This window comes from Mastigoproctus giganteus, chromosome 8 (genome assembly GCF_048544385.1).
Source record: "Mastigoproctus giganteus isolate SK-2022 chromosome 8, ASM4854438v1, whole genome shotgun sequence".
Classification (NCBI taxonomy): Eukaryota; Metazoa; Arthropoda; class Arachnida; order Uropygi; family Thelyphonidae; genus Mastigoproctus; species Mastigoproctus giganteus.
This window is the reverse complement of record NC_143582.1, coordinates 95,225,023-95,251,315: the sequence shown is the minus strand read 5'-3', so window position 1 is coordinate 95,251,315 and position 26,293 is coordinate 95,225,023. Positions and strand designations below refer to the sequence as shown.

The 26,293-nt window shown below is 36.6% G+C and overlaps 1 protein-coding gene across 1 annotated transcript in view; it reads right to left on the bottom strand.

Moving 5' to 3' along the window:
• Positions 1 to 307: 307 nt before the first annotated feature.
• LOC150081722 (protein spaetzle 3-like) overlaps positions 308 to 26,293 on the bottom strand; it is an 85,533-nt gene continuing 59,547 nt past the window's right edge. The window contains exons 3-5 of the mRNA XM_090379595.1: positions 22,087 to 22,281; positions 19,000 to 19,125; positions 308 to 522 (exon numbers count right to left, since the gene is read on the bottom strand). Coding sequence (XP_090235721.1) covers positions 354 to 522; positions 19,000 to 19,125; positions 22,087 to 22,281 — 490 coding nt within the window. The 3' untranslated portion in view covers positions 308 to 353. The remainder of the gene's footprint in view (positions 523 to 18,999; positions 19,126 to 22,086; positions 22,282 to 26,293) is intronic.

Here is a 26,293-nt window from a genome sequence, read left to right as displayed (position 1 = left end):
ATTTATATTGACGGATTTGATAAATGCATCTTTGTTTGCTTTATTGACTAATTTTATATTTATTTTAATTTCCATTCACTTTCATATTTAAATGTACAAAATACAGTTTACAAGGTGAATTTTTTTAGAATTTTCCAGCTTAGCTGTTGTTTTATTATTAGTTTTTTCTTGAGGCATGTGTCCTAAATAATATAGAAATATATCAGTTAAGTAAAAGACAGCACCAGTTACCTTAAACTCATTTTATTTGTAATTTTTTTTCAGAAAAATATATACATATCTACCACAGAAAACCAGACTGCTAGTGAAATCTGCTTTCAGAATGCATACATTCATGTTTTTCTTTTGTGTAGTTACTTTGTAGCAAGAGTTTCACATCGACATACACAACAAGAGGGAAAGAGAAACCAGTCCATGAAAATTCCCTTGCAGTGGTCATCTGGATCATATGCTAGTAGCCGATGCCATTTATATTTCTGCTCACAGCTGCAATCATCAGTGCACTTTTTTGTTTGAGAAGACCTGTAATATTAATTTAATCAGTGAAAAGTATGTAATCGAATAACAAGTATCTGGCTGCATAATATCCCATTCACCTAAGGTAATCCTATATTAAATAAAATCATATTTCATTATTAAATATTTAATATTAATTTAATAATATTAAATATTTAAATATTTCGTAATTTTGGATGAATGAAATGGGATTTTTTTTTTTCTGCTGATGCTGTATAAGCTTGCTTTCTTGCATTATATATCTCTATTAATGCTAATGCTAAAGATAAATTGAGAGAGTTTTTAAAAATAAAATGTATAAGATGGTGCAAACTCAAAAATGTAAAAAAACAGCAGAAATAAAGACTATATCCTCCTGTCATACTAAGATGGCTGCAAACTGGATTTTTTCTACACTAGAATGGGTTAAACTTGTGTCTTTTTGATTTCCTTAGACAGCTAATTTTGATGGCTGTTCTTTTAAATTCAGCTGTAGTCGGCCTTCATGGTGGCATTCCATTCCCTTCGGTACCTTTATTCCATTTTTTTTTTTTTTTTTTTTTTTACATTGTGAAGGATTGTTTCCCTCTGCTCTTCACTTAAACTACCTTTATTTTCTGGGAAATAGTTGATATGAGTGTGCAAGAAGTGTACCTTAACACTCACATTGCAACCTATTTTCTGAACTTTTCCAACATGTCACTCACGACTATCTCATAATCTGTGTTTATTCCTTCCCAAAAAAAAACTTCGTACTACATTTATAAAGCCATTCCAGATATCTTTAAGTGTAGTTAATGGATTCTTCAAATAGAGAATCTAGCAGTAACTTGCAGATTTGAAATCCAATGAAAATTCCTGCTTTCATTTTTTTTGTAAGTGATGGGAATTTAGTATAAACATACCAGAAACAGTATCTTTCTTTATTCGGGTCTTGGATGAACAGTTTCATTAAATCAGCTTTAATAGTTTAATTAGAACTGCAGGTAGGGGTGAAAGTGGTTCTTGCATTGCTACTATTGGTACATGCAAAACAAGGGTAGCAGTGAGTTATATGCCTAATGACTGTGGTGAGTCTACCAAACAGCCAGACAGAGAAATAGTAGGCCAGCAAATCAAAATGTCTCATAACAGGGAATTTTAACTTTCCAGATATTGACTGGCATTTGTGGCTTGCACACTAGCGAGACTTTTTTTGGAATTTTTTTGGAGAACTGTTTTCTACAGAAGAATATTAGAGAGGCAAAAAGAAGAAGCAATACTCTTGATCTGGTTATCAGCAGTGATTCTTCATGTATTAAAAATCTGCAGGTAAACTCCTGGGTGGCAGCAATCACAGTGTATTTATGCGGAATTTAATTAAAGACATAACCCATCAAGGGTAAAGGGAAAGGCATTTGCTTTCATGACTGCAGTGAGCTCAGTTTTCAAATTATATGCAGTGGGACCAACTGATGTGGCCAACAGCAAATTTTAAATGGGAAGCATTTGGGGAAGTAATCAAAGAAGCTACAAAGCTTTTCATACTGACGAAGAAATGTTGTTCAAGGCTTACACTTAAATCGATGTCAGATGAACTGCTGAGATACGTGGCAAAGAAGAAAAGTGTGCGTTGCATATAAATTATTACATGATACAGAAGCCTATGGTAGATATACATAAGTCTGTAATCAAGTCACAAAGGAGGTTAGGCAAGCTAAGGCAGATTATGAGAGGTCCCTGATAAAAGAAAAGCAGCAAAGAAGTCTTTGCTGTAGAAGGAAGGGGTTGAATCACATTAGGTCATTTGGTGTCAATGGATTAACTGTTGATGACCATGCTTGGGTTGTATACAAATCGAATATTAAATAGGTATTTTGCATCTATATTCACATGTTGAAATTCTTTTAGGAATGGTGTGCTAGAAATTTATCGTAATGAGGAGCTAAATTACATAACTGAAAGGAAAGTGGAGGAGAAATCGTTGAGGATAGACATATAAAGACACCTGGGGGGGATGGAATCTATCCAGTTATATTAAGGGAGGTAACAAAGGAAAATTGGGGATATATTTGCACATCTCCAGTCCCTATAGACTGGAGATATGCAAATCAAAAGACTGCTGTACAATGTGGCATTCAGGGCAAGTTGCTGTTATCAGTGGAGTTCTGCTGTTACTTTCATTATACAGGGGTGTCTCAAAAATACACGGCATAACTTCAGGAATGAGTTCCTCATATGTAGACAAAAATATTTTATATCAACATAATTCTGGAAATGCTTGGTTTCCGAGTTTTGAAGGTCTGTATATGACACTTAACTGTTCACATCACCTTAATAGTAATTGTTTAAAATGTCCACCTGCTGCCTGAATACAGGCCTCACATTGCCGTCTCATGGACTCGCAAAGATGATGCCAAATTCCTGGCATGTTTCGTATTGTCTCACAACCTGCCACAATTCAATTGTGGAGAGTTTCCACCTCAGCTACCGGAGTTGAATACACCAATGACTTTAAGTGGCCCCCACAAGAAGAAATCTAGTGGGTGTAAATCAAATGAGCATGGAGGGCAGGCAGTTGGTCCACCCCTCTACTTCAGGAGTCGTAGACCTTGGTCGTCCTCTGTCAGCAGCACGAGGTGTAAAGATCCCATGTTCACAAAGGCGGCGATGGATACCTTCAAACGTTTTCCTGTCTGGAAATCTTCATTCTGAGAACCTTTCGTGGTACAAACGACGAACCTCCAGAGCATTGCTATCCACCAAACCGTACGTAAAGTGCATATCCGTTTGCTCCTGATTTGAGGACATGGTCGGAATGGAAAACCAGATTCTGTCAGTACCTTGTGATGAAGGAATTCACCTGTGGGAGATAAAACATGACATTCCGGTTAATAATTTGGGAACCAAGCATTTCCGGAACTATGTTGATATAAAATATTTTTATTGTCTACATATGAGGAACTCATTCCTGAAGTTATGCCGTGTATTTTTGAGATGCCCTGTATATCAACCATATTGATGAAGGTATAGCAGTCTGAGCAAATAGTTCCAATAGGGATCTGTTGGAACAGGCTTCCATCTGTTAAGTGGATGAGTTGAATAAATTCAAGGGAGAACTATACAAATTCTTGTAGGGTACAAATGGGTAACTTTTTTTTTTTGACTGGTGTTGCATAAGCTTGCTTTCTTGCATTATTTGCAATTACTACTGCTATTATAACATGTTTAAAATTTAGCCTTGAACTATTTTTCAAAAGTAATACACGAAATATTATAGGAAAGTATAAATTATTATTAGCTATGTGGCGCAAGGAAGCCTGAGGCTTATACTGCACAGGCCAAAAAAAAAAAAAATCCCCGAATTACCCTGAGAGAGAGTCAAAAGGAAATCGCCAAGAAAGAGAAGAATGATGATATCCAGCTCAGGACCCTGGGTGTGCCAAGCCCATACTCACCAGATTTGAGCCCTTGTGGTTGATATGAAGGTATAATTCGAGTATGTGATATCGATTGAATATTTTATTAAGTAATGGCCCATCCAATAATATACTTCCATTACAAATTAGGTAAACTACCCACAGTCACGCAAGGCGACTCAAACCCTCTGGATGTCATCCTGGTGCAAAGATTGAAACTGGAGAAATTCATAGCCATTATAAAGTCAAGGATGGACAAACACGGAGCGAATCCTGATTGACTTGCATATAAAAAAAACTACATTAGGTTGTTGTTATTGGGTTTTAGGAGCATCGACAGTTAAAGTAATGTTGCTGCGTGTATATTGTCTGTGAATTGCATATGTTCTGTGATCGATTTTATGTTTTGCTGGAAAAAATCCCGAGTTTCCGGAACAAAAAAACTATGCTACCCTCACCTAAGAAATGCATTTTCATATTAGGGTCACCTGGACAGTTATTTCATTATTGCCTGTTTTGCTGGATGAAAAACCACAGTTTCTGGGTGAAAAACCTTGCTATCTACGCCTGAGATTCCATGTCCAAAATGAGGAACTTACTGCTAAAATAGAAACCCTGGCTGATAAATTCGAAGAAGGAAATCAAATGCTACATCGTCCTTGTTCCTACGCCGATGCGTTTAGAATTCCTAACGAGACAAGAGTTTCCTAAATAAGTTCCATACAAATTTAACCTTGTGGTATTTAAGCCCATTGAAGAACCTAAGCGGACAACGAGCGAATCGATTAAAAATATTATGACCGAGTATATCAAGTCCCAAATGAAAAACCTCACAGTTCACTCTATACGGAACATCCGTAGCACTAGTGTCATAGTGGAAACTGCCATGAAGGCAGATGCCCAGAGACTTCTTAGCAACCCAGCTATTACTAAACTAGGTCTTCGTGCCAACGCCGAAAGCAAGAGGACATTCACATTCGACATTCCTAAGGAGACAGCTAAAGACAGGCTGACCATAATTCCTTGAGGTTAAAACGGGATGATGAACAAGCTAATGCTTCGAACCGAATTCCGTTTTTTTTTTTTTCCTCTCAGCATCCTTATGTTTCTGGCTATGTAGATGTTGGTTAATGTCACTCCTAAATCCATGACTTATTGATGACCATAATTCCTTGAGACCAAAACTGTACGGGGAGAAGAAATGTTGTTCGGAAAGAGCAGAAAGAAAATATTCAACAGAATGTTTTTAGGTCGATGTGCAGGAGGACTGCGCATTGTCAAGTTCACACCAAGTATATTTTTCGGATGAACGTATTTTGCGTAACAAATTTTGGTCTTTTAAGATCTTGTCATAGAACTTATCACGCTCCATATTACAATTTTGTTTTATAATTAACATGGCTTTCAAGGTTTCAACAATCTGGATTTCTCCTTCGACCACATGCTATTCATTATTGAAAATAATCGATCAGGTAGGCAAAGAACAAATTCCATAACATTACTGAAATCCTGGGAAGCTAGACATTTTTCGCACATTTCAGCAAATATTTGAACCCATCTATCAGATACAGAAATGCTTTCTTCATTTCATGTGTCCAATGCCTGACAACTATTGCTTTTATAAATGCCCACTGATCAAATATGTTCGTGTAATAATCTCCTCGTTGAAACTATCCTGTATTTCTTTCTATTCAGGTACCTTTCTCAGTAATAGCAATTTAAATTTTTCAGTATTTCCCAAGCTGCATTTCCACTTTTTTTTGCATATTATAAGCTGGTTTCATAAACGTTCGTAACTACTTCAAAAAACTTGACCTCACTAATTTCACCTCCGCCTATTAACTCTTTTAGTTTATTTTAACATCTGCTGTTATAAAAATTAGTTTTTTCTGACTTCTAACACGTTTGTAAGATTTTCAATGTTTATAGCTACTTCTGTAGCTGAAATATCTTTTTCAATAAAACTAATATATGCTTGGAAAGTTGAAACTTGATCTCTTGCGAATGACAACCGTAATTTCCAACAGGGATCTTCAAATAATTTTTTAGACATAACAGGACATTTCTCTTGAAAAAGAAAATATGAACGAAGCGTTAAATATGCTTAAAATTCTGTCAATTTATGGGCCTATGGACAAAAATCTTGTATTTCCATGTTCCAATAATTTTGCATAATTGTCTCCTCCAAATTCACAAAAGTTTATAAGTTATTCGAATCTCACTGTGTATATAAAAAAGTATTTGTATATTTTTACTGTAAAACAATCAATATCGATTGGTAGGCAGTCGACAGCACATTGGAGACAATTATGAATAATACAGTGTGGAGCAGAGTGGCATTGGAGGCAAATTTCTGCTATGAATAAAGGGATGGTTGAGTGGGAGAAGACATACAGTGGTAATCAATGGGCACTGCTCATCGTGGACTAATGTTATTAGTGGTGTCCCTCAGGGTTCAGTGTTGGGTCCATTGTTGTTTTCTGTATTTATAAATGATGGTATATCAAGCTTAATGTCCAATATGATGGTATATCAAGCTTAATGTCCAAGAGATGATGGTATATCAAGCTGAATGTCCAAGTTTTCAGACGATACGAAGGCTGACAGAGTTATGAAGGACACTAATGACAGTACGCTGCTGCAACAGAATCTAGAAAAGTTGAGCAGATGGGCTGAGAGGTGGCAAATTAAGTTTAACATTGACAGATGTAAAGTACTACATATGGGAAGCAGTAACCTCAGAGTAACGTATCAACTTTGTGGTACTGCACTGACAGTGATAGAGAACAAAAAGGACCTGGGGGTAATTGTGCAGCAGATATCAAATTTTCTGAACAGTGCAGACGGTCTGCAAGAGTAGCTCATGGTGTCTTGTCAATGATATACAGGAATTTTTTTAGCAGGGATAAGGCGGTGATTATTCCCTTGTATAAGGCAATGGTCAGGCCACACCTTGAGTACTGTATACAGGTCTGGAGGCCTCATTTTAAGAAGGATATAGAGCTGTTGGAATGAGTACAGAGAAGGGCAACAAGATTAGTGAATGGAACAAAGGGTTCTTCTTAAGAAGAAAGGCTTTAGTTTTGCAAATTACAGTGTCTGGAGACTAGGCACCTGCGAGGTGATCTGATTGAGGTGTATAAAGCCTTGAATGGTTTGAGCATGCTCAATGCTGATGGGATTCTTCCTCTTGCTCAGAATAATCACCTGAGAGGGCATCAATTCAAATTGAGGAAAAACGGATGTAGGATAGATGTGCGGAAGTTTACCTTTAGCCAGCGGGTAGTTGCTTGGTGGAACAGACTTCCATCCTTTGTTGTGGAAGTTGATAGCCTAAATAAATTTAAAGGCTGAGTTGGACAAGTATTTGGAATGAACGGAGGGGTGGAATGGGAGCGTTTTTTTTTTTTTTTTTTTTTTTTGAATGATGCTGCATAAGCTTGCTTTCTTGCATCATATGCCTCTACTAATGCTAATACTAATATGCATCTGTACTGTAGCTAGAGTTTTTGCCGCCCGGGGCGATTCCTGAGTTTGCCGCCCCTCTCAATACACACCAAAAATACTACAAAAAGTCAAAAGAACGTATAGAGAAATAAATTAAAACAATAGGTTTACTTTTAAAGTAAAACTTTAATTCCAACATTCTAAAAAAATAAATAAATAAAATTGTGTCTCACGTGAAAAGTACCGCCCGGGGCGGATCGCCCCCATAGCTACGCCACTGATATGCACCACAACTAATACCAATAATCTCTCGATCCTAACTGATTTTAAATTTTTTTCCCTACATTAATTTTACCAACTCTTTTACAACCTTCAGAATTTATGTTGGTATTATCAGCACACAGAGCTGTTTGTTATTTGATTTTTAGGAGCATTAGAAACTAAGGCAATATTTCTCCGGGATATGTCGTGGTCATTCCCTGACCTTTCCGCATCCTCCGTATTTGGTGGTCATGGGCTCGAACTCTGGTCTAATCAAGAAGCGGCACACAGAGCAACGATTTTATTTTGTAAGGGCTATTTGTCTATGTAATTCGGATGTTTTACCAGGCAAAGAAGTAAAATCTATAATTTTCATTTTAACACCACAGTTTGGCAAAAAGTACCGTGCAACAATCGGAAACAGTTTCATGTCTTTTTTGTTTGACGCGTCTAAACTTATTGTAATGGTTTTAGTTTCATTCAAATCTATTATTACTTCATCCAGTATATATGGTGATAAAACGTTAATAATTATTGCTTCTGATTCGTGCGGAAGAAAATTTTGGTCGATAAATCTATTTATGAATTTTGACAAGCAGTCATTTGTACAAAAGCTATGATTGTGATGCACGGTATGATAGGCAACAAGAGCTTCGCATGCTGCATTTTTATCACTTTCTCCATCATCACGTCTTACGATGAAAGAGCTGATGCTTTGAACCGAATTCAAAGTTTTCTCAGCATCCTTATGTGTCTGGCTATGTAGACGTTGGTTAATGTCACTTCTACCTCCATGAGCAACAGAAAAATAAACATTACAGCCTTAATAAATCACTTTTGTTTTATCACTGCACCAATTTTCCAGTTTAATAAATTTGAATTCTTTTCAAAGGTCTTCGTTAAATGCGCAATTTCTCTTTTTTGATATTTTAAATTTTTAGGCTTAAAACTTTTAAAATTACAAAATAAAAACTTTCAAGTGTGTGTATGCATAATCGACAGGTACACAGAACAAATGCCGCTACCGACTACTGACATGCAACAACTTGTTGAACTGATGTCAAACGCCTATGACAAAAATTGTCGGTTTATTTCAGTAGTAGTGGTAACCACCGGAAGATGGCATTCTGCCGGTGGTTACACGAATGACTATTACCAGCAATGGCAGCCATCCTACAATATAATCACGATATAAGTCATGTTGCGCCAATATTTAAGCGTTTTTTTAAAGTGTTTTTTTTTTTTTTTAAATGTAACAAAAATTATATTTTTAATAAACCGACGGGACGGCCGGCGCATGGCAAAAAAATGAAACTGTCCCATTGAAAACGGGACGTATGGTCAGCTTAGCTAGCTAAATTCCCTTCTACTTATGACTCTCTCTCTCTCAGGGTAATTCAGAATTTTTTTTTTTTTTTTTGGCTGGTGCAGCATAAGCCTCGGGCTTCCTTGCACCATATAGCTATTAATAATAATAATAAAATAATAATAATAAAGAGGGACTTATTGAGGAAATTTTTCAATGTAACCTAAGCGGACACCAAAGAGGAAATTACCTCAGGCTTTATCCCCAAATATGTCACGTCATCCATCTCAAAATCAAATGTAAACAAATGTAAACTGGGTCATTGACCTATCTACCAATATCTGGAACAGTACCTTGAATCAAACCACGTTATTTGTCGGATGGAACTCGCATTGGTTCAGGGAGCATGTGTCCATCCACAAATGCGTCTGCTGCCGGGTAATACAGTGTGGCTATCTCCCTCTGCCATGGCTTCAATCTCTTTACCAGTCTGCAGCTGGTAGTTTCGGCTGAATAATTTTCGCTGGTGCAATCCGTGGGTCTTGTATGGAACGTGGGCATACATTCAATGATTGCCAGAAGAAGTCACAACCGCCTGTTTGTGACAATTGTAAAGCACACAAACTGACCATTCAATCAGACATTCAAACTGCCCTAAGAGGGCCAAGCGATTTTTCAAGGAAAAAATTGACTATGACAAAAATACACGCAATAAACAGATCGTGGCCAATCGTAGCTGATCTACGAGTTGGCGTATATTAGCTCAAAAAGAAAGCTTATGAGATCGACGAAGATATCCCGCTTATTCAAGAGCCATATATCAATACAGGCAAAATACAGGGATAACCCCATTTCATACAAAATCTTAGTCTTCAGATAGATGATACCTTGAGTCACAGACTCTAGTGTGACTATGGCGGATTCAGGGTAAGGGCACCGGAGCACGTGCCCCCCCCCCCCCTGTTGTTTTTCGGAGAATATACACTAACCGTTTAAATTCCCTTTAGCAACATTTTTTTGTTTATTTTTCATTGTTAACAGGATTTTAGCTATTTTTGCATTGTAGCTTAGTTATTTTCCACTGATTACAGTTGGCAACACTGATGCTGATGTGATCGCTATTCTAGTTCGAGGCGTCACATAGTTTGGTCGTGCGTAATGTTCACTTCAAAGTATTCAGAATTTAGCTATGTGCCTGTATCGGCCAGCCGCATTACGTTTGAGTGTCGCATTTGGTTTGTTCTGTGCATTATTTTGTGCCTTGTGTGCGTGTGTGTGTGTGTGTACAGATAAATTTATTGCAATTATTTTATCATTAATTACAGATTTACCGTTATGGATATAAGATGAGCAAAGAAACAACCTACTCTTATGACATTTTTTTAAAAAGTTTAAAAATAATGAAAGCAGTGTTGACAAAAACAGAATTTGAAAGCAGAAGGGATAATTTGGAGAATACAGGAGTTGTGTCATCACAAAACGCTTTAGAATAATGTTCAGCTTAAACTTCAAATGAACTTCAATATGCTAGAGATATTGGTTGTTATATTGGTTTTACGCAGAGAATAGTTGACGAAGAACGTTAAAGTGTATTGCGTCATCCATGGTGTCCAACTGAAAACTACAAATTTCCCTCTGTTGCTCAAGGAAACAAAAATAGATCATTTAAAACGCACTGGATAAAGGAATTTCTTTGGGTGTCTTATAGTCATACATTTGACGGTTGTTTTTGCAGAATTTGCTTGTTATTTGTAGGAGATGAGGGAGGTCGTAGTCATGTGAAACTGGGAAAGTTGGTGATAGAACTTTATCATCACACAAAAATGCTAAGAATGATTTCAGAGTTCATGAGAAAAATGAATTCTAAAAGAACAACGTAGTGCAGTCTCAGCATTTTATTGACGTTATGGATGGTAAAACATTAAGTAATGAAGCACTAATAGAAAGTGCTAACAAGCGAAGAATAGAAAGCAATGGACAAAAATTAATTAGCATTAGTAGAGGCATACGATGCAAGAAAGCAAACTTATGCACCATCAGCCAAAAAAAAAAAAAAAAAAAAAAAAATTTCACCCCTCCATTCGGTCCAAATGCCTGTTCAGCTCGACCTTAAATTTATTTAGGCTATCAACTTCCACAACAAAAGATATAAGTCTGTTCCATCAATCAACTACTCGCTGGCTAAAGGCAAATGTCTGCACATCTATTCTACAACTGTCTTTCCTCAGTTTGAAACTGTGCCCCCTCAGGTTCGTAATTTGAGCAAGAGGAAGAGTACCATCAGCATTACGGTTGCTCAACCCATTCAAGGCCTTATACACCTCAATCAGATCACCTCGCAGTTTCCTACTCTCCAGGCGCTGCAATTTGCAGAACTTAAGCCTTTATTGGTAAGAGCACCCCTTTGTTCCCCTCACCAATATTGTTGCCCTTCTTTGTACTCGTTCTAGCACCTCTACATCCTTCCTAAAATGAGGCCTGCAGACCTGTACACAGCACTCTAGGTGTGGCTTGATCATTGCTTTGTATAACGGGATAATCACCTCCCTGTCCCTGCTAGCAAAATTCCTATAATCATTGACAAGACTCCATGAGCTGCCCTGGCAGCCCGTCTGCACTGCTCAGCGAACTTTATATTTGAAGTTCGCTAATACTAATCATTAAGACTATAATATTTTGCTGAATGCAAAATATCACTTTGAGCGGTCATAGAGATGATGGGTCTATTTTCGTAGAAGAAGACAACGATGATAAGTTGAAAAAGAAAGGGAATTTCAAGGCATTATTAAGATTTCGTGTCGATGGCGGTGACAAGCTCCTTGAGAACCACATGAAGATTGCTGGAAAAAATGCTGCTTTTATTAAAACAACCCGAAATGGATTAATTAAATGCAGCGGAGAAATCATACAGAGTAAAATTGTTGAAAAAGTTAAAATTTCGAATTTTTATAGTATCTTGGCTGACGAAACAACCGACGTTAGCATTTTCAAATAGCTTTCATTCTGAGTTCGGTATTTCGACACAGAAAAGTTCACTATAGAAGAAAATTTTATTGGGTTTACCAAAGTTATGAACTTGACTGGTGAAGAAGGTTTGAGTGACACCATAAACGACTTTTTGGAAAGAGAAAATCTGGATATTGCATTTCTCCATGTACAAGGTTAGGATGGTGGTGCTAACATCGCGACCCCCAATGTGGTCAAGACCCAGGGTTGGGAACCTCTGTTTTACATAGGTGGTATATTTTCGTTTTTGTAATTTTCTGTAGTGAAAATTTATATTTTATTTGTGTCTTAATTTTGATTTTGTTTTGTAGAATACTAGTTGTTTCAAATCATTGGGTATAATTGAATAAACATTACTTTGCAATATAACAGAGTCTCTAAGTAACTAATATATTCTCCTAATTAGTCACCTTTCTATGTTTGATATTCCTCAAATTAATTTTTGTTTTGTGAAATGCATTCATCCATTTCAAATAACAAGTATTCAACTGTATGGTAATGAACAAACAGGCGTCTCATTTTAGAGCAGAATAGTATATCAGTAATTTAAAAAGCAGTTTCAAGCAAGGATTATTGACAAGATGACGTTTTGAATGCGCCATTGGCGCCACAAAACGGCACCAAAACTCATCTATTTATCATTATTATTATTAATCCAAAAACATTAAATGCCATTTCATAATAAACATTTTACAGGGCCCCAAAAATATCCGCATATCCTCAAGTTAAGCCTGCTTGCAGGAGTTTCTGTAATGGATGATATAAGTAGCACCAATACCCATGCAGCAAGCAATGCCCGCTGTCCGCAGCAATTTGCAAATTTGAGTTAAAAATTTTGACAACGTTTTTAGCTATAACACTATCACTTTCAATTCAACTGCAAAGCATTAATGTCAACTTCTGTAAGGCAATTGCAATGGTAGAAATTGCTAAATCGGCATTAAATAGAATAAGAGCAAATTCAGAAACTGAATTTAGAATTATATTTGACCAGACCAAGAGTATTGCCGAAAAATTAGATGTGGAATAGGTTCACGATTTCCAAAGATAATCCATAGCTATTTCAAAATTGCAAAAAATAATTCCCAAATATTATTTTGATTCGGACACAACAGATGAAGAAATATTGGATGCAGCAAAAACATATGAAACCGATTTACCAACCATTATAGAGGTACTTCATGGAGAATTGAAGTTATGAAGGGAATTCTGGATACAGAAATCCGAAAAAGTCGATACGCCAATGGCAGCTTACAGATTTGCGTCTGTTTCCAAACATCGATTGCCTACTGAAAATTTTTTTGTCTAATACCAGTTGCTACTTCAACAGCAGAGCAATATTTTAGTTTGTTGAAAAGAATTAAAACATACTTGAGATCAACAATGGGTCAGGAAAGACTCAATGGTTTCGCCATGCTCAATGTAAATAAAAATATTGAGATAACCCCTGAAGAGCTAAATATATTTGCCAGAACTCAATGGTGTATTCGGGCCGGAACGACGTTCCGCTACTTTTTCTAAATGTCATAATAGAAAATCATTAAATTTATACACCTAATATTATGAAACAATGACATAATCAAAGGGGAGGGAGAAATATCTATTTTACCCATTGCTACTAAAAATATATATTAATAGTAATCTTTAAAATTAATAGATTTCTTTAAAAACAAAAATATAAATTTCGCAATGAAACTTGAACGTTTCTTACTAAAGTACAATGTGTTAGATAAAGAGATCCAACGAATGAGATATACTGTGATGCGTACGAACATTGCATTTTGATTCACCATGAACTGAACGCTAGAACTGGTTGTTCTATGAGCCGTGAAGTCTGATTCAGTTACTGTACAGTCGATGTGGCGTTATCATATAGTCTTCTGGAGAACGAGCGTTCCAGTACTATTTTTTTAGCAATACACCTCTGCCAGAACTTCAATTAGAGTTTATATCAATTTGTTCTCTTCTCTCATCTCAAAAAACTGAATATTAAGTTTGGTAATAACATTTTATAAAACAAAATTTGTGACTTTCACTGCTGCACCTCGTAAAATTGTAGGCTGTAAACATACACAATGTTAATTTTCATGTTCCTTATCAGTAATACTGAGATAATTAATTATCAGTCGACTCACAAACGCTTTCATATAACCTAACTTTATACATCTTCTTTTTTTAAAATATTAGTTTTAAAAATTGGTAATTGGTCCATATAGAGGTATAAAATTTTTCAGCAGGATGTAAGGGTAGCAATATAATTATTTGTATCATGGTGCTCCTCCTATAATTTTTTTTTTGATCTGCCAGTGTGTCGAGAATGCCTTATCATTTCGGTGAATTGTTCCGCTATGTCCGTGTACAGCTGAACTTCTTGTACCAGTAGTTGTGGATGTTATCTCTCCCTGTGTTCGCCAGTTGTGGGACTTCTGATCGAGTGTTGTACTTCATCCTACACCTCCCTTTCTGCCAGTCCTTTTATGTCTCTGCTTTTATTCCATTCTAAGCCTATCCATGGATCCTCGGGCGTTATGTCTAACTTTGCTGCTTCATAGGTTACCCCGGGATTCCTCGATCGTCTTCTGGTCGATGGTCCTTTACTCTCGTTCTTCTCTTGTTCGATGCTCCTGAAGAAGGCAGTTTGGTTTTCCTCGAAGATCAGGTTGTTTATTTTCCTCTCTCTCTCTCTCTCTCTCTCTCTCTCTCTCTCTCTCTCTCTCTCTCTCTCTCTCTCTCTCTCTCTCTCTCTCTCTCTCTCTCTGTTGGCATAGTCTCTGCTGAGCGCGAGAAAGTTCTGCTTCTGGGTGCCTTGGTATAAAACTATCTTCTGATTTTTGGTCTCGTGTTTGTTGTGGATGTTTTCTTTCTTGTGGATATTCTTCATTTTCTGATCAGCTTCTTAATTCTATTACTCCATTGGTACTGAGTTAGCGGGCATATCTTGACTCTTAGCTCTTCTGTCTTCTTCTGAAGCCTTCTTTCTCATGCTGGTGGTTCCTTGTTTTTGCGTTTTTTTGATCGGCTGCGCTCTGGTTTCTCTTCCGTTGACCTTGGTGGACGCTACGTGCAGTGGCGTAGCTACCATGTAGGCAGGCAAGGCAATTGCCTCAAGGCCTGGGCCCTTAAGGGGGCCCGGCGTCTTTGCTTGTCTCCTGTTTTTGCAATTTTCATAATTAAATAGGGGCCCGAACATGTTCTTTGCCTCCGGGCCTGAAAAAGGGTAGCTACGCTACTGGCTACGTGTCCACTAAGATAAACGGAAGGAAACTGGATACGACTGTGCAGTGGTGTCCATCGTTATTTCGTTGCTATTGAGGTAATCTGTTATTTTGTTTTTCGTTTTTTTTTTTTTATAAATCATGAATTGTTACTATTTGCTAATGCGCCTGAAATGTGATGAACTGTGTACATTAAACTTTTTTAATTATGTGTACTAGGAACACAGCACATTTCATGCTGACCTCAGCATATTTTAATGTTGAAGGCCTGCTCTACTGGTATTTCCTACCTGGTATATCCTACCTCCTCTACTGGTATTGATCATTTGTTGCCAATTTATGATTTGTTCGATTACTTCTTTATTCACCAACTGGTCAAGCAGTTCACTGTCTTCTGTTTTCATTTCAGTGAGTCTGGTCGGATAATCGGGATGTTTATTGTCGGCTCGGCAATCCAGTTTTGTGTTTCATGAGCTTCTGGTTGGCTTGCTATTTGTATAAGAGAGCTCGTTTGTTGGCTTTCAGTTGTGCAGCAATGTATATTTTATAAGTATGTGATGTTTTTTTTTCTATTGAAAAAGGGCTCTGATTCTTTTGAAATGAATAAGTGAGTTTCCAATCTCCTTTTATTAAAGATTCCATGACTTTTTGAAGTACTCTGAAGTACTTCTTCTACCGCTATGTGGTAAAATTGATTAAAAGGTGGACTGCAGCCTGAATCCCACGGATAGAAGTTTGGGCGATACAACATTTTTAACTTTGCAGAAATTTAAGACAGGATAGCAGTTTTCTGTTCCTCTGAGTGGGCGAAACAGTGATATTTATGAAGATGGTGGCTAAAACTTCTATATGGTTGTGGTCAGATTTGAAGTCGATATTTGTGGAGTCGCTTCAGTTAATGATATGTTTGAAAAGAGAAGTTGTAGGGACTGATTTCTTCTGGTGTTAGATGTTTTATATATAAAAATTCCGTCTGCGACAGCAGTTTTGCAGATGAAATGCTTGTTTGTTATACTTAGGAAGGTTAAAGTCTTCTGTTATGATAATTTTGCTGTTAACCTTGAGAATGAAGGCCTCCTCAACCGGGTGGTCCAATATGAGGGTATTACATTGCATGCGCTTTGAATGACCGTGGTTCAACTTCGCATGGCTACTAAATTACGGTATAATATGTCTTATAATCTTGTGAACTCTCCTGCCCCCATTTTATTATTTTTTCTCTCTCAGTTTATTTTTAACTATGGTGGCTATCCAGTCTATTGTTTTATTTAATACAGTAATACCCCGACTTACGCTACCCCGACTTACGCGAACTCGGAGTTACGCGGTTCTTGATTTTTTTGTTTGGCAACGCTGCCGCCCACTATCTTCAAGGTCGTTTTTCATATGTTATCGATATACGGTACGACGGCGGAGATTGAGAGCGAAAGATGAACAAAATTCAACTTTGCTGCTTTTATGTTTTTTATATCAGTGAAGGGGAAACACATTTCACCATAATAACGTAAAAACCAACACAATTCCAGCTATCGGTATAATCGCAAATGCAATTAGATCGAGTTTACTACCAGTTTATAACAGATTTCACTAGCAGAAACGCAACTGGATTTTTATTGTTTTATGGTAGTAACCCCTAGAAATGTGAGGTGTTAATAGTGTATCTCTGCCTTTATGGTGTTGTTTATTCAGTTGCTACATGCGCGCAGCTTTGTTTATGCATATCAAGCGTGCCTCCTCGTTTTGTAATTGTGCTTTATTCCCTAAAAATGAGTAAAATACTTAATTAAAAGGTGTGAAAAGGAAGCGTCCTGGTGAAGACACTGCAGATTCAGAGAGAAAAAGAAAAGCAATTATCGATAAACAGAGGCGGACTGGATCAAAAATTCTTACCCGGGAAAATTTATAGTGGCCTCATACTATGGTTTATGGCCAAAATCACACTGGCCCACCGGGGTTTCCCCGGTAAGGCTTATGGCCAGTCCGCCTCTGTTGATAGAGAAAAAATATGAAATTGTGAAACGCTTTGAGCGAAATGAAAGACCATGTGATATTGCACGTGCTACAGGCCTAAATGAAGCAACGGCTAAAAGCACATGACAATTGCAAACTTGACAGGTTGAAAATTGAAAAGGGCTCAATTGTAAAGGGCTTAAAAATTTTAGAAAACATAGACTCCAACGAAGAACGCGTTATAGCTACAAAGCAAGGAATAAAAAAATTATTAGCTTGCTACTAAGAAATTCTGCGTGAAAAAAAGAACGCGCTGTGTCGTCAGACGAATTTGTTAGATTTTATGAAGCCATCGACATCGAAATAACTTTTTAACGTAAGTCATTTGTTTTTTTTAATACATATTTTGTATTAATATGTATACAGAACTGCAATTTTATTAATATTTTTCTTCTAAACTAGTGTTTTTGTTAGTCCTTGGTCCCAATTAAGCAAAATTTATATGTATTTATATGCAAAGTTGTACCCCGACTTACGCGAATTCGACTTACGCGATTTTCGTCGGACCCACCTATCGCGTAACTTCGGGGTATTACTGTATTCTTCTGTCGGGTTTGGTGGGAAGCTTAGAACTGCCAACTGAATTGAGTTGTGCATGACTGTGATTGCTATGACTTCATAGTGGCAAGAATATTGCTTTTGTATAATTTGATAACCTCAAAAATTTTTAAAGGGTAATAGTTTATCCTCCACTTTTTTGGCTCATGCAAGAGAAGAAGAAGAATGAAGAATAGTTGAATTGACTTGAGAGGAGATGTCTGTCAGGTTCACTATCTATCCATGTTTCAGAGAGACAGGTAATGTGATGAGTACTATTCAGAAGCACGACTAGAAGAGTCTGTAGTTTCGTTTTGATGCTTTTATTTTAATTCTAAACGAAGCTGTTGAGATGAGATTTTGGTTAGAGCATTCTGGCTTGATACTCATGTACTAGTCTGGTTGTGTGCTGGTTTTAGCAGGCGATCCTTTAGCTATGTTTAGATGCAAACTTAAACATATTAAGGGCAGCAGTTCTTTTTCTGCGTGAGGTGGGGGATTGCCACAACCATTGCAGCTCCACCGCTTGGAGTTAACTTATATGTGTACTTATTATATGTATTTTTGTTTTTATAGACATTTCGAGTGTATTAATTATATCTAATGAAAATAATTTAAATTTCGCGTTAACTGCCTTCTATTCTATTATCCTGACGAGCCACTAAAGGCTCAGAATAGAAAGTTCATAGAAAGAACTGCTTTCTGGGAGCTTTAAAAGATAATAATTTATGGCTTCTTCGAATTATTTACCACTTCGCTTGCTCGTTAAATTAAGGAACTTAACCTAATGACTAGCAGATGTTGATAAGAAGGGGAGGTCGCGTCGTGACACAACGTAGCCAAACAACAACAAGAAAATAATAATAATAAATAAAATAATAATAAAATAAAAAATAAACAAAAAACTAACAAAATTCATTGATTATTCTTTGAAAAGCCTATTTTATTGCATACTAGAAGGTAATAGAGATTTTATGAAATGAAATAAACGTAACAAAACTACAAAAAACATCTGATCATCTCATTAATGACGTATTACTAATTTTTTGTGTGTGTAGAGTATATGGCGCAGTTCCATTTCATATTGCACTGTACGAAAATTTTAAATTAATCATTGCATTAAATTATAAATTACGATTATCGATTAAAATTAATACTATAAAAACATTATTAGTTTCTTGTAATTTTTATAAAAATTATAAGAATTTTTTTATAACTACTCTTGACAATGTGTATGGGCGGTACAGTTCGTTTTTCCCAAATCCCAGGCGTGTTCGTATATTTTTACCAATATAGTGTATTTTTAACTGTAATATTTACTTACTGACAAACTTCTTGATGAATGGCTTGTTGGAGATGCTGAGTGTTGACCACTGCTCTAATTTTGCCTGCACTATTGGAAGCCCAATATGGAGTTACAATTTCGACCCCTGATTCGCAAGCATCTACTCTGAAATTTAAATTAACTTGCTGTTAAGTTACAGTTTTATTAATAAAAATTCATCGTTTTCTGTTTTCATTTAGGTTCTTAAAATTAAGTAATGGTAATTACTTAAACGTAAGAAGTAATAAATACTTATTAATACATTACTAAAACATGAACTGTATTCTAACAATAATATGCAAAACTGAAGGACACACGTGCAAGGTTATTAACAGCTATAAAAGAAAACTCGTCAGATTTTGAACTCGAGCAATTTTTTAATGATTTATTTACACTGGTATACGGCGTGACCGTATACCAGTGTAAGTAAAGAATTACTAAAACGTGACCGTCTTAATAATTCTTATACAACCTCTATAAACATCCTGTATTCCTGTCCAAAGGCTCTGTCTCATAATTTCATCGTTATTCTATAGAACACCACCAAGTTTTGTCCCGCTTCATCTCAAGCCGCACGAGTTACACTAGGTTTTCTACTTGTTCTGTTAATTTTATTGAGCAGGGTATAACAATTTATGAAGGCCTTCATCCTTCAGTGCAAAATCCAAACACAAGCACAATCATGGATAGAAAAGCGTCCTTTTCAGGTCTTAATTGTTTTAGAACAGTTTCTGCAATATTCTAACAAATTTAAGTTTTGGTGGAGATGAGGCGGAAGATTTTCTGTCGAAATTTCTTGTCGCAGACAACTCATATTTGGTAAACATCTGTATCTTGAACAAATTACTGCATGTGGAATGACAGAAAATGCTCAGTGAGGAGACGCGTTTAGAAGTAGCACATCTCTCTTGGGGAAGAGCTCAGAGAAAGTAGGGAACTTCACATTGAAAGCTAACCCAGAAGCTTGGAAATCATTCCAGAATACATTGTTGTCAATAGTCGACTTTGCTGATTTTTCCTCCAGTAGTTTATACTGTATTGAATGCATGATCCTTGAAGTATAAGTTTTATAGAAGAGTCTTCCCACCTGTATCATGGCACGATGCAGGTGTACTCATTTACGACTGAGTGAGTCGGAGCGATAGCGTAAAAGAAAATGTTCAACATTTCTCCGTTCCATCTATCTTGCTCGCCAGGCAAGTTAAGTTATGGAACGCGCCTTATTGATGGTTACCCACTAGAAAGAGATTCGCTGAATATTGCATCAAATTTCAATCGTAGAAAGCTTTTTGCTTCTTTATTCCTATTAAATTTGCGATCAAATGTTCTCCAAAAAGCAGCTTCACCAAATTTAGCTTTTATGTAATTTTGAAAATGCAATAGATTTAATTGGGGAAAAAAACTGCAAGTAAATAAATAAAAAATTTCTTTCGTGAAAATTTTGAAACTTGCCTCGTTTAGACTCTTCATTCAGTGCTTGCCGGAGTGACGCATAGTATTGTGGCTTTGTTATCTTCAATATTTTTATTTAAAATTGTCGGTGATATAAATTCCTACTAATTAATATTTATTACTCTTAATATGTCTAAGATGAAATCAAATGTATGGAATTATTTTGCTCGAAAAAGCAAAGATGAAGCACAATTTTCGAAATGTCAGAAGATAATGAAGTCGTCTGGAGGATCTTTATAGTTTATAGAGCACTGCTGACCATTAAACCAACAAGTCCAATCTGAGAGAGTGTTTTCGATCACTGGTCTCTTTAACACAAAAATAAGGTCAAGTCCAACAGGGAAAATGCTTAATATACTGTGTTTTTTAAAGGATCATTTTCAGAAAAAAGCTGAGCAATAAATAATAAAGTAATTTCCCAAAGTAGTTTTTTTTCACATTATTATTATTATTATTATTATTATTATTATAGGGCTTATTATTATTTTTGTTCACTATACGAGAAGATAGTTTTTATTCAAAGGATTTTAATACAATTTCTAATTTTGTATAATCTCAAGCTGGTTACTTTTTCGGAACATTTTAATTTTTTTATTTTTTTTTTTTACTATAAGAGGTGATAGATTTTGTTTAAAAGATTTGATTACGATTTGTACAATCTACCCAAGATAAAATAAATACCTGTGTTATAAGATTTTAATTATTTTCCCTAAGTCTGAGAAAATCGGTTTTAAAACCGGTTTTAAGAGTAAACTTCGGTTTTAACTCGGTTTTGAAATTTCTCGGTTTTATGCAAGCCCTAATAAGAGGCCATTATTTCCTCACCATAGGAAAAGCTCAGTGAGTGGTAGATGTATGTTTTTGTTATGATGGAGGTCTTTGTTATGGAAATGTTGCTATTCAATCCATCGAACGCGATACGTTATGAATTTCATTGCTTCAAGATGAAAATGTAAGCTAAGGATCACTTCAAGGTCAGAATGTATTTGAACTGTGAAATTTGGATGCGGAGCAGTCTGCTTGAATGTAAGGTGGCTGTTTTAAAGAGAAATTTTTTTTTTTATTTATGGGAGAGAAAGTTGTGGATGGTAATTGGCAATCTGAATAGTGATTCGCCAATTTCCTTGAGTTGATAGTTTTCAGCAGCTTAACGTCATCTGTATAACATATGATATCTTGTCTATCCGCAATAAAGCGATGGAGAAAAGTGCATTTGAAGGGTAAGCCAGCGATAACCCCTTCCTGGAGAACTTCTTCTTTGGTATGACATGTGAAAGTGTTGAGATCTGTTGTACGCTGAAAGCGGCAGCATAAGAAAGTCTAAAGCATTATCTCTATGAAGCAGTAAGATTCAAATAGGCTATGATGGCTCATTGATGAAGGATGAATTTTATCAAAACATTTTCGAATAGTCAGGCGGTGAAACAGCTAAAGAACACACAGCTGAAAAACACATGACAACTCAAGTTGATTTCAGATGTTTTGGACAATGCCAAAAAAACTAAAGCCGTGTTGCCTCTTGGCTTAAGTTGTTTTCGCACTGAACAAAACGACCTAGCTCGTTGAAGTGTTTCTGTCCAAATCAATTCGCGAGATAAAGGGTTGCTATATTTTAGGAAAAATTTCAAATCTTACCTGTTAGAATTAGTTGAAGAAGAGCTGAAAGGTGGACGTGCCCTCTCTGAACGCACGTGTAATGTCCTTCCATCATAAGTCTCGTATTTGTCTAATGGTATCTGAATGTCATCGTCGCTAGGTGGGATTGCGTAATCTCCAAACATTCTCTTTATAAGAGCCTTATTTTCATCGATAAATTCATCTATTCTTTCTCTGAAAAAGTAAAAAAAAAAGTATAAATAAATGATTAAATTGTTTGTTGTATGGTTTTAAGCACATCAGCATTGCAGGCCATATTGCGCCGTATATATGTTTATAAATTATGTGCCTTCTGTGGTCGATTTGCTGTTTTCCGCAAAAAAAAAGTTTCTGGGAGAATAAACCATTCTACTCTCGTCTGAAACTAATTGACTTAGCCACATTGTTAAAAAAAATCCATAACAGTTTCTCGCGTCATCGATAGGATTCAAACTCGGGTCTTTTCCGCCCGGTGTGGAGAGGATGGTGACTATACCAACCGGGCTTGTCGAGAGAGCACTCGTGAAGTAAATATACTGGTGTGCAAAATTTAAAGACCAGTCAGGTTTTCACCTGTAGCTTCTCATAGGAGTGGCTTGTAAATGGGAAAAGCATACCAAAGGAACCTCGTGAGGTACAGAAATGAAGGAAACAACACCGACACAATAACGGAAACAAAACGGTACAGAAGGACTTTATTCAAAAATGGCAACATAGCACTGGCTGCCATGATACAGATGCATCACTGCCAAAGATGGGACAAAGGGAAGAGGTGGTCCTCAGTAGGAGATATGGTCACCCCCTACTGTCGATGCAGGCTTTGCATTTCGCCTGTCCATACTTAGAACAATGTTGTTGATAAGTTCTTGCGGTAACATCGTCCATTACTCTGTCAGCGCCATTTTCAGCTGGTGAACATTTTCTGGTGAGTGTGGACGTGCCGCTAGGCGTCTCCCCAGAGCTTCCCATATGTGTTCGATAGGATTTAGATCGGCGGAACGGGCAGGCCAATCCATACGAACAATGTTCTCACTTTCCAAAAGCATATCAACAGCTGCAGTGCGATGGGGTGTGACGTTATCATCCATAAACACGAACTCGAGGCCAATGGAACCTCGGAACAGAAGCACACGGGGAAGAATTACCTCAGTACAGTAGCGTGCACCGGTTACAGTACCGACTTCCAGTATCTGGAGTTGTGTACGTCCATCCAAGATAACGCTTCCCCAGACGAGAACATCTCGACCACCATATCGATCCCTTTCAGTGATGTTTGTGGGGTGATACCGTGTGCCAACCTCCCGCCGGATTAGCTGACGTCCAGAATCGCTGCTGAGACTGAATCTACTCTAATCATTAAAGAGTACCTTAAGTAAAGATTTTGTGGTTGTAACCTTTAGAAATAGCATTGGTTCTTAAGTTGTGCACACCAGTGTACATATAATCTCAGTCAACGCTTTGTGGCATTGTACAAGGAAAATTTGATTAATGATAATTTAACCCAACTTCAGTTACAGTAACTTTTCATAAATTCCTATCTTGTGCGGAGCTAAGGAAATAATATACGCTCCTGAAGATTTTTCCATAAAAATACAGTTATTGAGATAATTTGAATTAGATTGTTTAGTGATGGCCAAAGAAACTTTATACTTCTTGCTGCCAACCACAGACCAAAAGACATGCTCGTTAATTGGCATTGGTAACTAATTGGAAGAGGGTATCCACGAGATTGTTCACCATTGTGACATAATTAATTATATGAGACTGCGCTATTACATCATGTGGTACATTTAAGTTATTTTTTTTTATTGAAATGCTACAATTTGAACGATTAAATGTTGGCAGATGGTTTCTTTTAAATAAAAGGCAGAATCCTTTGAGTGATGATATTTGTTTGAAAGTAGTGCAATAGCGGAGCAACTCGCTGTAAGACAACGTCTGTTCTGCAATGATCATTATCAGATCCTTGCATTAAGCAGTTTAAATCCTGTTGTCTGCAAAAATGTGAAAATGCAAGATATATCTCCGAATGTCATATAACTTAAAGGACCTAATAATTTAATAATGCAAATTAACTTATTTAATTAACAGAATTGTAATGTTTTATTTTTTTTATCGATAAATATTTTCAGCATCAACAATTTGGGTTGCATTACTGGGTGATAGCGGAGAATCTATAAAATCCCCCTCCTTCCCGGCCACATGCTATTACAAAATACGTAAAAATATAACAAATTCATTGCTTTCGTAGCACTGGCTTCTTTAATGTGGACTTGTCTTGTACAAACATGTGCTGGGCAGTAAAAACCACCCTCTGCCAAGCAGGATGCTATTAGGTATACCAAGGAAAGTGGGATGAAGCTGTAATGGACAAATGTCTGTGGTTCTTGGTTCGGGGTTATCACACTGGCAAAGACGTCAAATTGCACAGTAAGTTACAGTGTGAATATTATACTGAAAGAGACTCCAATGTCAATTGTATACAACCGAACTCACCCTTAATGCACTGTGTGAGAAAGTCGCATATCAAAGTTGGCTATATTTTAGCATCTATCGCTAATTAATGCGCTCTTGCTTTGTGTGTTCAGATTTCATTGGTTATGTGTGATTTGTCGAAGAATAAAAGTGGCATTTTTTTTTCACCATTGGAACGAGAGTGAATTGTTAAAAATCGTTTTATTCGATTCTTGTTTAGACTGAAGAATGTATTTAATAATCCCATTGATCGTTTCATGAAACACGTAGTGTTCACGATAAGACCCATTTTCGCTAGCCTTCAGTATTAAGTAATGATGTTCCCGATAATGTCCATCAACGTCTGACCCATCCCCAAAGAAATTTCTGAGAAAGCTTACCCAATAACGTGTTTCTCATAAGGGAGTATGAGAGACTATAAAACTTTTGAGGCTTCATGGTTATCGCATTGCAATCATTCGCGAAATGAAGGCAATAGAAAAAAAAATAAAATAAAACAAATATAAATTGTCACTGTGATATGGAATGTTTCAAAGTAAGTCTAAAATGCATTTAGCTCTGGTGTGCAATTCGTCCTTTTTCATATTTTCCCTCGCGCACGTCCACGCAGAGCGATACTAGGAATTAAAAACATGGTTAATATCTTAAAGTATCTTCATGGAAGCGAGCTCCCAGATGAGGATAGTAAGTTTTGCCCCTCCCCAGAAACTCGCGTTTTTCGTCCATCAAAATAGGCAAACTGACTACAGAACGCAATGCTATTTATGGACATCTTTCAGATGAGTGGATGAGGTTGTTCTTGGGTAACTCTAATATGACTTTTTTTTCTTTTTTAACTAGAGGAGGGTAATCAAAGTAGCTTCCCCTTCCACCTTCTATGACGGAACAGCTATGCGTTGCAAACCGAAGGAAATGTAGAAAGAATTCTTTGATAACCATTGATTGCGCTCCAATCCAAAGTACAATAATGAATAATACTTCGCCTATAAGTGAAGACGTGAGCTGTAATGAATTATGTGGTTAACTTAACTTCAACATACTTGTTATTACATAGCTATTACATAGATGTATATTAAATCGAATATTATATAGATCATTATATAATATCATATAGATATTAAAAAAAATATGTATTTCAATAATGACGAATTCATATGTTAGCATACCTCCAGAAAAGGCCTCGTTCATTTCCGGCAATATGCGTTCATTCACTTCAATACCACTGTACAATTGTACTTCCATGGTCACTTTTGGAAACGTCGTGTACAGACATATTATCGAAAATTTTAGAGTTAATGATACCGAAAAAAATCAAAAATATACGAATTACAAGGTGTTTTTGAAAAGTTTTAGGATCGATTTTTTAAAACGATACTACTAGTGTGCACAAAGGCGTTCTACTGAAAAGTTTCAGTTGGTGCAGTAAAATCACGTCGTCATGGATTCGAGGACTGAGAAGAGATGCGATAAAATTTTGTTTTAAAGGCGGAGAAAAATAATGAAAATGAAACTGTTGCAATGGTGAGTGCAGCTAATGAACATGAGGCACTATCACGATCCAACATTCTTTGCGTATGGGTGGTTCCCTGAAGGGTGGGAAGATGTTCAGGATGATGCACGGAGTGGTCACCCATCCTGGTCTCGTATGTACGAACTCGACCATCGAAAACGCCGGCAGCTGTTAATGAAAGATCGTCACCTGTCCCTCCAAATGATAGCAGACCAGCTTCAT